Here is a 15,606-nt window from a genome sequence, read left to right as displayed (position 1 = left end):
TCTCGAAAGGGCTGAACAGCCCTCCACGGGGGAGAGCAACAAAGAGGAGGGCAGTGCTCTGCGGGCGCCAGCCCCATAGCTGCAGCCTGAGCTGAGCATCTCGGTCACCAGCCCCCGTGCTCCCCGCCCAGGTCTTTCCCAATCGGTGGCCAGAGGTTTTTTTCTCTCTCACGACATGCGGCACTTGTGACAAAAGGCCTGTTGCAACCCCTCTATTAAAAGAGTAGGAGGCTTCCATCCCTGCAAAACAGCCTGCTGGGCACGTGCCGCACGCCCTGTGTGGGTGATCGCAGCCGCACATGGGGTCCCTCTGGTGCTCCCCACGCTGTGACCCTCAGCATGGGGAGCCAGGGACACATCTTGGGGGGAGAGCAGACAGGGCAGAGGCTGCAGCAGGACAGAAAAGCACAGTAAGGGGATTGGGACCACTGGACCGAGTGACCATTCATCCCTCACCCCCCTCCTCCTTGCACCAGCCTGGCAGAGGCTTCAGTGAGCGATGTAAGGCATTAGCTCAGTATGGGGGGCTGCACGGGGACTCTGGGACCCTCCCCACCCAGCCGTGACAAGCTGTTAAATCAGCTCACCGCCTCCCACTAAATCACGCCCGACACGGCACCCGAATTCACAACCGCAGCCTCCAGCACTGACAGCTGTCTGCTTGGAGGAAATCCCTCGTGCAAGCCAATCTACCCTGCCCCTGCATTTTGCAAGGTCCGTCTCAGGCAATTTCATCCAGAAAGGCTCTGTGAGGGAAACGTGCTTGCTGGTGAAAATCAGCTCAGCTCCACGGCTGAGGGTTGGACCCAGGCACTGAGAAAGCGCTGGCTGCTGTGCTGCTGCCTTCGGGATGGCAAACACATTCACACTCGCACCAGGCAGGTAACATTGCACTCTTTGCATGCTGAGATGCAGCTCTAGTCAGTTTTTCCAAAAACTCAATAAAAAAAATAACAATTCTTTTACATGTATGGGTTTAGTCTAGGAATAAAATATCAGGTAAAATCAGAGGTCACTGTTTTTCCTCTCTGCCCCCTCACTCATCTGGTACATTCAACAGTCACCAAGAAAACAGAACAAACCCCAAAACCTAAACCCACATCAGATTATTGGTGTTTTTTTCACCTCCTTTACAAAACTAGAATTGCAAAAGGATGCTTCAAAACACACAGAAAACACGGGACTTTTTCTAGGAGAAACTTTGCTTTTCGGGCTTCATGGGGCCACCCGCAGCAACTCCAGTTACACAAGCTGCAGACTGGGGCTCTGTGTTGGGATGAAATTTAATCAAGAAGTGTCTCCAGCTCCTTTGAGCTGCTGCAATACAATCCTGAATGACTTGTAAAGGACTTCAAACATGCTCCTCAGGCTTGCCCGGAAACAAGTACGTACCTCACCTGCTCTTTTGTATGTCATGTACAAAAAAATTAAAGAATTTATTTTGGGCTTTTTGCCAGCCGCAAAACTGTCTCCAATATTGTAGTGCTCTTAAAATGGATATCGTGCCTCGCAGCCAACACAAACAGGATACCTTATCAGTCCCGGCTGTTTTAGGCGCTGTTTCAGCAGCAGGGCATGAAGATGTGAAAGGACCAGGCCAAAAAATCTCCTGGGAATCCCTAAACTTGCCTGTTTGCTCAACATTTATGTAAAGAAAGGTTGTCCCAGGGTGGGTGAAGGTGGAAAACTCACTGAATCCTCACTCTCAAAATTGTCCAAACTCATACCTCAATGCCAGGCTGCCCCTTGGCATGGTCCTTTGCAGCAGGACCACGTGGGGAGGATGCGGCCACTGCCCTGCAAGGCTCCCAGCCTCCATTTGGTGACCTCGATGGGACTCAAACACCTTCAGGGAACTCAGCCTCTGTCCTGGAGCTCTCAAGGCTGGAGCAAGAGCAAGGACATCTCTGAGGACATGCAGCAGCACCTCCCACACGATCCATCACCAGTTACATGGCTCTTCCCCTGCTGACACAGGGGTGGAAAGCTCAAAGGAAGAAAAAATCACCCCTGATTTTTCAAACGCTTGCACAAGTGCTTAATCTCACAGGTGCAGGCAAATGGGACAGCTGAGGTCATTTATGCCAAGGGAGGTGCAGGCTCCTGAGCCCAGCTTCAGCACAGGCAGGGGAATGGCAGCCGCCCCTCCCGAACCTGCCCTGGCCCACGGCTGAAGGACACTGGCTTTGGCACTGAGTCACCTGGCAGGGAGCGACTTCCCCGTGCCCAAAGTGCTTACAACAAAAACCATCATGAGCAAGCTAACCACGCCATCCCCTTATGTGTAAGGCCTGGAAATCAGCAGGCAGAAGCCACCTGAGACGTGGTTGCACCCCCTCCATCAGCTTGATGGCCTGCTCAGGGACCAGGTGACTCCAGCCCACCACAGGCCCCACAGGGACAGCAACAGGCCCCACAGGGACTCACCTCCGGAGCAGCACACAGCTCCCCGCTGGCAGAGCTTGCCTAGCCCAGCAGGTTCCCCGCTGCAAAATGAAAAGCTGGATAAAAACCACAGGAGCCGACGGTGCTCGCTGTGGAGGCAACACGAGCATAAAGGCTGCCCGAGATAAGGTATGGCTATCCTTGCATCTCCGAAGCCTTTCAAATAAACACGCAAGGAAGTGAGGAATATCTGAATCTGAAAGGAGGGGGAGGCACAAAGCGTGTTATTCATGAAAGGGAAAAGCTGGGGCCGTGTGTGTGAAAGATACATAACCTACTAAAAATGCTGGAAACATATGGAAGCAATAATCTGTACTTTTTTTTTTCCCTGAAAAAGAAGTAATAACAAATGCTTCAGGGTTCGGCGTTGCTTGTTCCTGTGCTACATACAAACACTGCTGTTTCTCTGGACGAGGCACGCGTCACCAGGCCGACAACCTGAACCTGCTGGGGTGCAGCGGGGATGTCCCGGTGCCAGGTGAGCACGGAGCCAGGCAGCACAGATACACACAACACAACATACACACACACTGCTTCCCATCGCGCCCACAGCCGTGTTTGCTGCTCACCACGCAACAGCGGATTGGGTCCGGAGGAGTGGGAGCTGTGCAAACACGCAGGGCAAAGGAAATAAAGAGCCACTGCCACTAGCAACTCCCAAGCTACAGACAACAAAACAGAGGCATGAGACGCCAAGCGACCAAGCCGCCATCATCCAGAGACTTAAAACATCTCCAGGGTTTTGGCTGACCACCTCATTTACCAGGTTCCCCGTCCTACTACACGGATCTCCTCTTTCCTTGCCCATCAGCTCAGCCTTGTGCACAGGTTTTTGTTTTCCAGTCATCACTCAGGGCCCAAAGTCCCCGTTATCCAGGATTCCCAGGCAGTCTCTCCTGAGAAGCTCACAAGTTTGTCCTTGCAAACGCTCCCTGACCTGATGAGGCCAGATGTCATCAGACTTCTGTGGCACTGGCCGCAGAGGATTACAGCGAGGTGCTGAGTTATGGAAGCCAAGAAAGAGCAGATCTGCTCCTCACCCAAGTGTGTTTTCAAGGGATGAAGATTACACAACAGACATGGGGAAAAAAAAAGACTCCAAGGAAAGATACAAAACACCATCTCACGTTGAAACTAAGAACTCAGCGAGCCAGTTTTTGTCCTTATGTCATGTTTATTACTGTTATTTAACCGCTTCTGCGAGCGAGAAGAATAACTATGGCAACAAAGACTTCTCCAAATGTTTCAAGACAATTTTTAAAATCATCTTATCTGCCACAGCCTCTGAAAGCCTTCCCTCTGAAACCAGCAGCACCTGGCTCTCTGAAGGCTTTGCAGACTAGATGGGTTGCGTCCATCTTCACATCACAACACAGCTCCAGCATGGTTTTGAGACCGAGCTTTGCTGCATCCATGCAGCATCTGGCATTTTCGGAGCAGGCAGAGATGGGGGAAGAGCCAGGTTTGTTGAAGTGGCAAGAGGAGCTCTTTGGGAAGGGCTTCCTCCAAGAGACCGTATGCACAAACAAATCACACCCGTGTGTGCTGAACACATGCCAGTCATCCAACACGCAGAGCCCAGTGCCTTCAATACAGCACCAAGTTCCTAACACGACTTTGCCCAGGATAAATCCCAAATTAAGTTCCTCACAGCAATCTCAGCGACTGCTCCAGTCGCTCAGCTGAGAGCCATTTGTCACCTTTAAGGCCTGGATGCCCCCACTAATTGCGCTAGGAACTGGCTGTAAATTCCCTTCCCTCCTCCCAGACCACCTCTGGGCAGGCTTTTCTCTGCACATTATGTGAAAGCCACTCTTAATGGCCATTCAGCCACCCAACTCCAGTGACAGCTTTATTTAAAGCCAAAGCTTGTTAACAAGCTGAATGGCACACAGCTTAATGCGATGCAGATCTGATTAGAAAACAGCAACCGGACTCCTAAGGAGCTGGAGATTTTGATTGAATTTGATTTCACTTTTTCCACACAAAGCCACCTTTCAAGTATCAACCTGCGTTAATGGAGGTCTCGTTATGTGTTCCCAATTTCCATCCTCAGGATCACAGCCCACACAGAACTCCTCAGTCCTTGCATACCTTACTGACAGGCTACCCTAAAATAAAGCAGGGGGATCAGAGGAAGGAGTCATTTCGTCGTTCAGGCCACAAAAAATTGCAAGTTATTCTGGTTATAGTTTGACAGCTGCATCCTCACAGACTTCATGCTCAGGAACGATGGGATTCAATCCTCAGCCTTTCAAAGGAATCACTTGCCTTCTCCTCTTCGAGGCTAAATGATTTCAAACTGAAAACTGAATTGCTGCCTTAGAAGAGGCAGAGGTCTGCAGGATGCAGGACATTTGGGAGCTTCAGAGGGGTAAGAAACACAGCGGGCTCCAGTTTAAACGTGCCTGTAAGCACTTGGGGTCTTCAACTCTTTGCTTGCACTGAATTAATGTAAAACTTGCAGCACACAAACAAGAAAATTCATATGCTACCCTGAGACATAATTTAGGAGCAAGATTTAAGAAGATTCAGAAACATACTCCAAAGCCAGGGATATTTTTGCACTACTTGGGCATCCCCTTTCACCTTTTTCCTCACATCACCTACAGCACAGAGACTGGTTTTGTTCTGAAAAGAAAATAGTTCTGCAGAATACAATTTATTTTCAAGTGGTTTCCTTGGCTCAGGAAGCATGCCTGTGCTCCCAGGAATGATAAATTCAACCAACGCTCCAAGCCATCTCTCCATCTGAGAAAAGTGGCTTTTAAGAGAAGGCACAGGCACAGAAATCTTTGGCGTCTAATAAAGCAATTTGCCTGCCTGATGGATTGGCTGCACAGATCATACCTAAAATCACAGGTGACTAGAAAGCTCAGCCCTGCATAATTAGATATATGACAATGCGTGCATCATCAGCAGGGATGAGCTCTGGTCTCAGTGCCTAAAAGCTCAGACATTCTTTTCTTCCTGCCTAAAGCATGTCACCAATTCTCATCTTGGAAGCAGAAAGCCTGATTCCCATTCCTCAGCAAAACTCTACCATTAAAGGGATTATGAAAAGGCTTATGAATCTCTAGTGGTTAATTGATCTGCGTTTGTATCCTTAATCTGCAGATCTCCTCGCACACCATTGTTTTCTTGCAATCCCATTCTGCTAAAGTGTTGAAGCATTTGTGAGCACCCTCAGCAGGAGCTGGAGGCACCATCCTGTGTGCACGGGCTCCCGAGCAGGTCTGTGACCTACAGAGCTACCTGCTATCAGCAGTCTGCCTGCTTACCTGTCCTGAGCACTAATAGACCGCTGGCTAATGAAAAATGGATCTCCTCCCTCTTCATTGTGTTTGGGCAAATAGGTTGCCTTTTTGTTTTAATTGCACAATTACTCTTACATCGAGGCAATTAAATGTGAATGCATGTGCAGGGCTCACAGCTTGTCCCTCCAGAGCGAGGCTGAGGCGTGCATCTGTAGGATGCTCAGTGGGACGCAGAGCTGGCAGCACCCATCCTTCCGCTGCCCTGGTGAGATAACCCCCTCCTTCCCGAGAAGGATCCATCTGTTTTAACCAGAATCTGTGCAGTAAGTGGGGAGCCTCAGGAAAGTGCAGCCAGGAGGCGGCTGCACATAGCTCTGATGGGCTGAAGCCTCCTGCTCCTTCCTCCTGCAGGAGCGGTTTTGCAGGATCCTGCAGGAGAGGCACAGTGTGCTGCTGCAGAGGTCACAACCTGCACAGAGCCACACCACCACCTTGCATCTGACACCCCCAAGAACCTCAGTGGTGCCTCTCCTGCTTGTTTGGCCTTTGATCAGATGGTATCGTGATAACATGGTATCAAAACCTTGCTTAATTTTTCAAAATTAAGTGTAACATAATCAGCAAGTCACAGCACCTTATAATTCCTCAGGCCAGAGGAGAAATACCTCTGGTGACCATCCCTTTTCTTCTTATCCTACATTTTAAAGCTCTCCGTGACACTTTCAAGGCACCTCTGCGACAACACCTGCTACCCCAGACTTCAGCTGCAAGGAAACCTGCGACAGCTCCTGAAAGCATTTTATAAGCCCTTAAAATTGGAAGAAGACACTCAGGGGTGACCTTATAAATCCATTAGCGCACACGTGGCAGACCCTGATTAGCAGGAGGCTGTCAGGAGACCGCAGCTCCCGTAGCTGTGACACCTTCACCTTCTGAAGGTCTGGGGTGGGACGTGGGGCATCGGAGGAGCTGCTGGCACCTGCGGAGGGCCCGGCTGGGGACCGTGGTGAGGCTCATCCATCACCTCGCTGCCGCACCAGCCATGTGTCCCCAGGGTGGACCTCAGCCCAAGGACCCTGTCCTGCACTGGCAGCAGTGCTGATTTGCAAGGCTGAAGCTTTAGATAGGATTCAACACTGATAAATCAATCCAGCATCCCTCTCCTCGCTCTGGACCCGTGTTTTAATGTGCAGAGACGCAGCTCTGAGAAGTAGGGCACACATCGGGAGAAGTGTGGCAGATGCTGGAGAAAAGGACATATCCTATGAAATAAGGCTAAAAGATCACCAAGGGCTCTCTGTTAAGTCTGCTCCAGCTCCTGGAGCCCCCAGTCCAGAAAATTTAATATCACCAAATCCCAAACCACCCATGAGCACGAATTCATCTCCAGACAGCACGATGGGGGGAGATGAGGCGGCTCCAGCATGAGGCCAGGGACCCCTGTGCCTCACAGGTACCAGCAGTGCCAGCTTTATGAAGACACACAACACAGATAGAAATACCTGTTCGTTCTTATGCACACGCCCACACCCTGCTGGGGCTGGGGGGTCCCATCCATTCCAAGAGCTTGAGGGGGGTAAAAACCCACCGTGGGGGCGTGGGGAGAGGCAGGAGGTTTATGAAGCCTTTTGGGGGAACCCCCGAGGGTCCCCCCCACGATGTCCCCCACCCATCTCAGCCCTGCTGTCCCCTGCCCAGGACCCAGAACCAGCAGCAGGAGCCCCTGACTGCGGGGATGCTAATGGGGGCACTGGTGACCCCAACACAGGGCACTGCACCCGCTGCACCCAAGACAAACACCAGCACACCCGTGGGCTGCTCCAGGGGGATGGAAGCACCCACCTGGGATGGAGACCCACCTACCAGGGCAGGGGGCATTCACACCAATACAAGCACACCCCAAAAATCCCTATTTGCACCCCAAGCAATCCTCCATGGAGCCACAAAACCCTCATGCCCTCGGTGGGTCAAGCTCCCACTGAACTCCCATAGGTGATGGGGGTCAAAGGGGGGGGTTCCCACCCACCCCTGGGTGCTGGGGGTCGAAGGGGGGCTCCCACCCCTCCAAGGGGAGCCGGGCAGTGGGGTGTCACCGAGCCTTACCTCCACTTGTGCAGGGCGAAGCCGGGACACTGATCCCCGCAGGTGTTGCAGGGCTGGCCCCGCTCCGGCTCCCCCGACGCCGTCACCTGCAAGAAACGCAGAGGTCAGCCCGGTCCCCGAGCCGGGGTGGGGGGGGGGGGAACAGGACAGGGACGGGGACACCGCGGGGTGGGGGCAAGCTTAGGAAAAAGACGGAAAAACCATTAAAAAAAAAAAAAAAAAAAAAAAAAGAGAGAGAGAGAGAGGGGACATTTAGGGTGGCGGGGGCAGGACGCGCACCGGGATGGAGCCACAGGTTGGAGGGGGGGGGGGGGGGCTGAAGGAGGACACCCCCCCCAGCCCACCAGCAGCACCTCCACCCCCCCGGGCACTCACCGAGCGGCCCGAGAGCCGCTTGCGGGAGCCGATGCCGAACATGGCAACGCCGCCGAGCCGAGCCCCAGCGCCCGGCAGCGGCCGCCCCGAGCAGCCCCCGGTCGCCCCCCGGCTCCGTCCCCGTCCCTTCGCCGCCTCCGCCGCTCCCGCCCCTTCCTCTCCGCCCCCGGCCCCGCAGGCACCGCCCCGGGCCGGCCCGGCCGCCCCCCGCCCCGCCCGGGCTGCCCGCCCCGCCCGCTGCCATCATTCCGCTCCAGAGTGAACGACCCCCAGCCGGCACGGGGCGTGGGGGGGAAAAATAGTTGGAGAGCCGCGGGAGATGGGATCCTGCAGAGCCCGGGGGGGCAATTGCTGAAGTTTCAGCTCTGAGCAGGCTGCGGGGGGGTCCTGGTTTAGGGAGCGAACAGCCCGGGTTCCTGCTGGGCTCCTGGTCCCCGCCTTGCTAAGTCTAAAAGCACCAGGAGGAATGCAGCCGTGTAAAATGTGTTTGCTGCTTGAGATCCCAGGTGGGACACAAGGCACCTGTTGCACCCCCCGAGGTCCTGGGGCTGGGGGCTATGGGGCCGGGGGCAGCCCGTGCACCAGCTCTTGTCATCCGTACAACCCCCTCCAAAGGGATCCCCCCTGGCCAGCCCCCAGCCCGTACCCCTGGGGGCTGCAATCTGGTGCAGGGCAGAGCGAAGCAACGTGGGGAGAAGCATGAGCAGCAGACGGGCTTCGTGCAGCAGAGATGCCTCGGGAACACTCAGAGGGAGAGGGGAAAAAAAAGGCACTCATCCTCGCCGGGGAAGGACCAGCTTCACCATTAACATCTCGCAGCCTCACCCCAGTGGCTGTGGCTTTTTGCAGATCCTGTCACCTCCTTCCCCTCCTTCCCCGCTGCTTTGTTCCCTTGCCTTGCTGCTGCACAGCTGGGTAAAGCCGTGAGGCTTTGATAACTCTTCATTTAAGCAGTTTTCATTTTTTGTCATTTTTTCACTCGTATCTTCCTCGCTAGGAGACTGAAATGAGGCCAGGAGCTGCATGATTGGCTTTTGAATGTCTCTGGCAAAAAAAAAAAGTTTCAGGGTGATTTTCACTCTTTCCTCCCATAAATGTTGGGCTTCCTTTTAAAAATGAAAAAACCAGGGAATTTTATCATGGAAAACATTTCCTTTTGCATAAGATTTCTGCATGTCAGTGGGAAAAACTGACATTCCCTCCTCGTTCTGTTCTGTGGTTGCTATTTTTACCCCTCCAAAGCCTTCCAGCTTCCCCTCGTTGCTCCCTTCTGCCAAATTTTCTCATCATGTTCCTTCTCAGTTTCCCTCTCAGTTTCCTGCTCATATGGTGGTGCAAGAATACGTCCTAAACTCTCGGGGATGGAAGCAAGCTCTTCAAATACACACACGTTTTGTCACACAGTGGGCAACTGCTTGCAGGCTGGGCTTTGAGCTCGGATGAAAACATCCCCAGCTGCATGGCATATAGGGTACGGTAATATCAGGGGTGCAGAGTTGCTGTCATCTCCACTGAAGGACAACAGGATTTTAGGGAATGCGCATCATGCAAGAGAGGACCTGAAATTCGCCAGCACTTGGGGTGTCTTGCATAAGATTCAGAATATTTAAAACTCCAATTAAAACTGCTGAAATAAAAGCATTAATGGATACAGGACTTATAACAAGACTCAACGTGCTGTGGGAAATGCTTTAAAGGTGACCTGCAAATCCTTTTAATTGCTTCGCTGTTGCAAGAGGTGCTGTGTGCCCTCAATAACAGGGCTGGCGAGGACATCAGCTCTAAGTTAAAAACAGCAAAAGTAAGTCAAAGTTGGAGGGTGAAGTCCTTGGAGGTGTGGCTGTGCTGAATCACGGCTCCCGTCCTCTGATGAAGAGGCAGGTCCTGAACTTAAAGCAAGCAGAGTTTGCCTCCTGCCCTCCATGGTGCCGTGGTAGCCACGGGGCCACCAAAACTGCCTGGTGACCTGCAGGGCCTCTGTCCTCCAGCATCAGTTCAGCAGTTGCTGCAGGTGCTGGCGGGCAATTCCTCAACACCCAGGGAAGGTGCTGAGCATTAAGACTTGCACCGAGGTGCTCGGAGGGAGAGGGGAGATGAGGGCTCAGCCCTCGAGTGCAGAAAATATAGATAAGAGCTCAGTGCTTCTGTCCTGATGGTCCTGGAGGGGAACGTGGGGAGCTCACATACACCCAGAGCCATAAAAAGGTTCAAGTGCCGCAGCCCCCAGCGGAGGCTTAGCAGCTTCCAGGCTTCTAAATACCTCCTGGGGCCGGCACTTAATCTCTCTGACCCAAGGCATCTGGGACAAAGGAGGGTTAATTGTCCGTGCGAGGTCCAGGGCTGTCAGCAAGACTTAACTCGCATTTTTGGGATGCTCAAATGCTGCATGAGAAGAGAGTCAGGGCCAGAACAGCATCTCTGGGATGTGTTCGGGAAAGGGAGGGGAGACATTATCTCACTGGCCTGAATGCTCCTCTTCTCTTTCCTCCCCCAGAAAAGCTGCCGAGAGCGAACACAGCTCAGGAAATAAACTCCCACTCCCTTGTGCTCAGCATGTTCGGGGGGATGATGCGCACAGGCTGGGAGGGCAGGGGACAGGCACACAGCTCCAGGCCTACCTGTGCTCTCACACTACCACAGGAGGTACTCTCAAAAGTTCCTTTTTTTCTTTCTTTCTTTATTATTACTATATTTTTTTTTTATATGTACACCTAGATCTTCCTCCTGAGAGAAGCCTCAGCTCGGAGGTGGGGGCTGTCAGATCCTGCTGTCAAATAGACTCAGGAGCAGAGACATGCAGATAATATATGCCAGACAGTTTGTCTGACAAATTATTGTTTCTGCTGCCACTTAAATTGTTCTGCTCGTCATCTTCCCCTCCCATTACTGTTTCAACCAAACCTGCCTAGGGATGACACTTCGTACAGCCCTTCTCAGGACTAAATCAGCCTGAATCTCATTTTCCCCTTTCATGCTCAGCAAGAAGGACCATTTTTCTTTTTGAAGTTATGGATGGCAGCAGAAGTTGGAAAGAAGAAACCGGTGATGCAGCAGAGCTGTTCTGCTTGCCTGACCCTGTGGCATGTGCCCGACCCAGCAGCTCTGCACGAGACCTTGGGACAGCAGCTTGAGCAACAGGAGTGAAGTCACCTGTGGCCAAACCCAGGGGACACACGAGAAGAGGAACTGCAGTAGCTGCAACCAGTGGCTGAGAAATACGGGGACAACGTGCACAATCTTATGGAGCTAAGAAAGTTTGCTAGCCTCTCCAAACAAGTGCCCCCAGCCCTTCTCGTGTCTTGAAAACAGTGTCTCCTGTTAGGAAACCACCTCCGAAATAGCTGTAGAAAACTCTGAGCATCCCTCTGCCAGCTCTGCCGCCCCCACGCCTGCTGCCCTGGCCATCAGCACCAGCACCACCAGCACAGCCCCCTGCAATCAGGCAGAAAGCAGAGCTTATTTTGCCTACTAGACCCGTTTGCTTCTCCCCACTGCCGTGTCAAGGTAAATTTGGCTGTTAGGGACTGCTCCATCAGTCCCCTTCTGGTTCCTCCTGCCGGCAGCCTGCGCAGGTGAATTACAGCTCAGCGTGGATCCTGTCACCATCCAGTACCCTGAAGGTGATAAATGGCCGGCTGTTATTAGGCAGTTATTGTCTGAAGCCTTTTGACAACAAAAGGGGGGCTTGGAAACTGGCTCTAAATGCCACAGCTGCTGAAGACACATGCTAGGACCAGGCATTTATTTTCCTGCGCAGTTCTTCCCCCAGACCTCCTTCCTGGGTAAACGTGCCCCCATGAGGGCCTTTTAGGAGGGAAACCATTCAGTGTTTCCGCTCATTCCAGCTTCAAGATTTGCAATTACTGCAGGCAGAAAAGATTGCACAGAAACCCCAGTTTGAGGTGGGGATATGGAATTTCAATCTGTGCTGTGCATAACAGGAACCCGGGCCGGGATGAATCATGCTATGTTACTTCACTTTGATTTTTTTTTTAAATTTTTTTTTGCACTGCGTAGGTTTTTCTAGGGCATATTCCATCAGGCTCATACTGGTCAAATTTACTTTGAACATTTATTACACTGTTAATCTGTGGTACACATCTTTCAGATGTCAGAAGCAGTAACAAAGTGGGTTTAGCATCTTAACAAAACCCTTCCATCATTTCCACAGATCGCCGCACGTTTGCAGAGTGCTCTTTAATCACAGCCATTCGACCACTGCAAGGATTTTTTTTTGTTGTTCTATTTGTCAGTTCTGAGGTATTTTGATTAAAACCGCACCGAGTAATTTCACCTTTTCTCCTTCATCAATACAGTAATTTGTAAATATCACATGAATTTTTTTTTTGTCCTCCCACCCAGGAATGCAAATGGCCATTATGTGCTCCCAGAGGTATTGCCAAATAACCCTTCTCCTTTTAACCTTAGGATTTTATTGTGTTAGTTGCTAGGTAACTGAGTAAGATTTATAGTCATCTATTGTTAATTTTGAAGGAGTCTTCAATTTCCCTGTAAATAGCATTTAGGAGTTGGACTCCAAACCAATAAAACTTGCAACCTGGTCCCGCTATGCGGAGGCGAGCACCTGCTAGGAAACGCGGAGCCAAGTGGAAACACAAAGCTCCCCCCCAAAAAAATAAAAAGAAAAAAAAAAGAGAGAAAAAAAAAAAGAAAAAAACAAAACACAAAATCTCTAAAATCTGTGCTGTGGGGTTCAGAAGGTTCCGCACGGGTGCTGTGCTCGGGGGAAGTTAACTCAAGCTTCAATGCCCTCTGGTGCCAGCACGGCGAAGTGTTTGCTCGGCGTGGAGCGCAGCCCCCAGCCCACTCGCTGCCCCTGCTCCTACTAACATCAGCCTTGCAGTTTCTCCCAGAACTGCATTTCTTTGCTGTCAAGCTCAGGAACCCCTGGGTGCAGCTCTACCTCGAGGGACAGGGGTAGGTTAAGCTGCTCCGTGCCTTCCCCGAATGCTGCTCAATTTGAGGCTAAGCAAAGCAATGAAGTGGGTCGCTGCCAATTTGTGCAGAATCTCCTCGTGCTATAGCAACAAGTAATTTTCTACTATCCCCCCTCGCTCCCTTGAGCTCTCTTATGATCCGTCAGGATTATTTGCTTTGTGCTGTAAAGCCACACTCCTTCCATGCTACTTTAACTTCTCAGGATCATTCCTGAAGGTGAGAAAAAGCAAACGTGTTTCGGATAACTTGTGGAGAGGCAAGTAAGAGCAACCAAGGGGGGACAACGGCTATCCTGCTGTTTGCTTGCCATGGCACTGGAAGCACCAGACACTGCTCTGTGCTCAAATTAACCAGGCATTTGCCATCTCGCAGGTAGAAGTATCTTTTTATTATATATATATATATATATGTAAATGTTTTCCTGCTTCTTCTCGTTGGAGGAAAAGAAAATTGCCTTTTTCTTCCCTTTGTGCAAGATTGAAGCTGTTGATAAATGGGGGTATGAGATATCTGTGCAAACCAGACCACCAGTGGTTTGGAGGATGGCAGCTCAGAGCAGGCAGAAGTCAGGTAGCTGCTCCAAGGGAAAGCTCAGAGAACCAAGGGTCTTTTCCCTGTTTGCCCTCTTCTGGGCGTATTTATTTTGGCAGGTTTTTCATTTGTATGATTTTTGCCTGCTGAAGATGGTGATTTTTGGCCAAGGACCTACTCACTGTTTAAGGCTTACAGTACTCCCAAGGTAAATGCTTCTGCATTTAGGCTCCTGAAAGGCCCAAGTGTGATGAAATGGGAAAAAGCCATCAGTGAAATCCAAACACAAGTCATATTTAGAAAGCTTTACGTACCACTTGCATAACACAGAGGAAAGATGACGAAGAGGAGGAAATTATCAGATTATCTCGGGCACCTGACGGAGGCAGCCCCTCCCAGGAGAGCGGCGCAGCAGTGCCAGGAGCACCCGTGGCTTTTCCACAGGGAGCAGCATGACGCTGCAGACATTGACGAGAGCACTGGAAGGACTTTAAGACACCCCAAAGCACTTAATGCAGTGTAGTCAGCAGAATTTAGAAATATCTGTTAAAAAAAATAACATAAAATACCACTGCATCTGAAGGGAAGCTTTGTGCTGGCACAGCCACCTCTCCATCCAGGCAGGGGGAACAGAAGGGAGGCACAGCAGCCTGGTCCTGCTCTGGTGGCCTTGCTGAGGTTTTTCTCAGCTCAGCTGTGCCATTGTCCCTGATGCTCTTGCCCCTGAGGTGCCAGGGCTCAGACAGACCTGGGAAGGGGGCAGGCAAGCTGGGATGAACTTAAAACACAGTGATAACTTTCAGCAGCTGAGATCCAGTGCAGGTGGGAAGAAAGGACACTTGGTGCCCCCCCCCATGGGGCAGGGCTTGGACCTCCTGGGCCAGCAGGCAGCCTGCTGTGGTGGCTACCAAAATAGCAGCTTGTCCCACACCATCTGCGGGTTGTTATTTCAGAGATTTTATGCCAGCTGAGCTAGCACAGGTGTGTTTTACCTGCAGCTGAATCTCCCCAGGCAGGACCAGGCTGCCCCCAACAGGGACTGGTCTGTTCCAGCTGAGCTGCAGCAAGGCACGGGCCTCAAGGGCAAGTGCCCAACTGCATGGTCCCAGCACCACAGATCTGTCCCCTGGACTCAGCAGAACTGAGGTTTTCCCAGTGAAAATGGGTTGGTGTACATGGCCGGGCCTCAACCACGGCACCTTGCCTCCAGTCGCCGCCATGGCTTCGCAACTAAAAATGTATTTCTACCTCCCCTGCTTAAGCCAGCACCTACAGCAGATCTTCGTGTACTTCCAGCCAACAGATCACATCTCCAAACACTTCAGAAGTAGCATTTGTAACCAGAGAGAGACAGAAATCATTTCATGGAAATTTCACAGCTTTGATTTTTTTTTCCCCTTTTATTGAAACAAACAAACCAAACTTCCCCCTAGGAAATAAAGTACAAAGAGCATATGTGTTAGGTCAAAACAGTATTCTGTTCCCATTTTGATTTTTTAAAAACTGTGCCTTATGTTTGGTAATATAAAATAGCTTAAAAATTAAGCCAACTTTGAAGTGGAAGTGCAGACTCTTCTGCGAAGTCCAAAAATAACTTCTCGGTATTCTTCATCTCACTGTTGCAAAGAGGTCAGAAACTTGTCAACTAAATCTGCTTCTGGAAGGCTGCGATCCCCATTGCCTGGATTACTCTATAACAGGCAAAAAATACTTGGAAAACACTGGTGTGAGCCTGGCAGGCAACGCCAGGGCCTTCTGCTCCTTCTCCTGCACAAAGCGAGCTGCGGAGCTGAGGCCAGGAAGAAGCTTACCGGGGTTAGCAACTTCGGGATGAACTTTTTTCAGAGCCATTTCTCTTGATGCCAAGAGTTCAAGTGATGGGAGAGCTGAGCTGGTCAGCTGCTAATGACGGTCATTGGAAATCATTGCTGGTTTG

General features: G+C 51.3%; 1 protein-coding gene across 1 annotated transcript in view; it reads right to left on the bottom strand.

Moving 5' to 3' along the window:
- Nucleotides 1–8,330, bottom strand: part of PRICKLE2 (prickle planar cell polarity protein 2) — a 97,371-nt gene extending 89,041 nt beyond the window's left edge. The window contains exons 1-2 of the mRNA XM_068694156.1: nt 8,181–8,330; nt 7,806–7,891 (exon numbers count right to left, since the gene is read on the bottom strand). Of these exons, the coding sequence (XP_068550257.1) occupies nt 7,806–7,891; nt 8,181–8,222 (128 nt within the window). The 5' untranslated portion in view covers nt 8,223–8,330. The remainder of the gene's footprint in view (nt 1–7,805; nt 7,892–8,180) is intronic.
- Nucleotides 8,331–15,606: the final 7,276 nt, after the last annotated feature.

Source organism: Anas acuta, chromosome 11 (genome assembly GCF_963932015.1).
Source record: "Anas acuta chromosome 11, bAnaAcu1.1, whole genome shotgun sequence".
Classification (NCBI taxonomy): Eukaryota; Metazoa; Chordata; class Aves; order Anseriformes; family Anatidae; genus Anas; species Anas acuta.
This window is presented reverse-complemented; position numbering and strand designations above follow the sequence as displayed.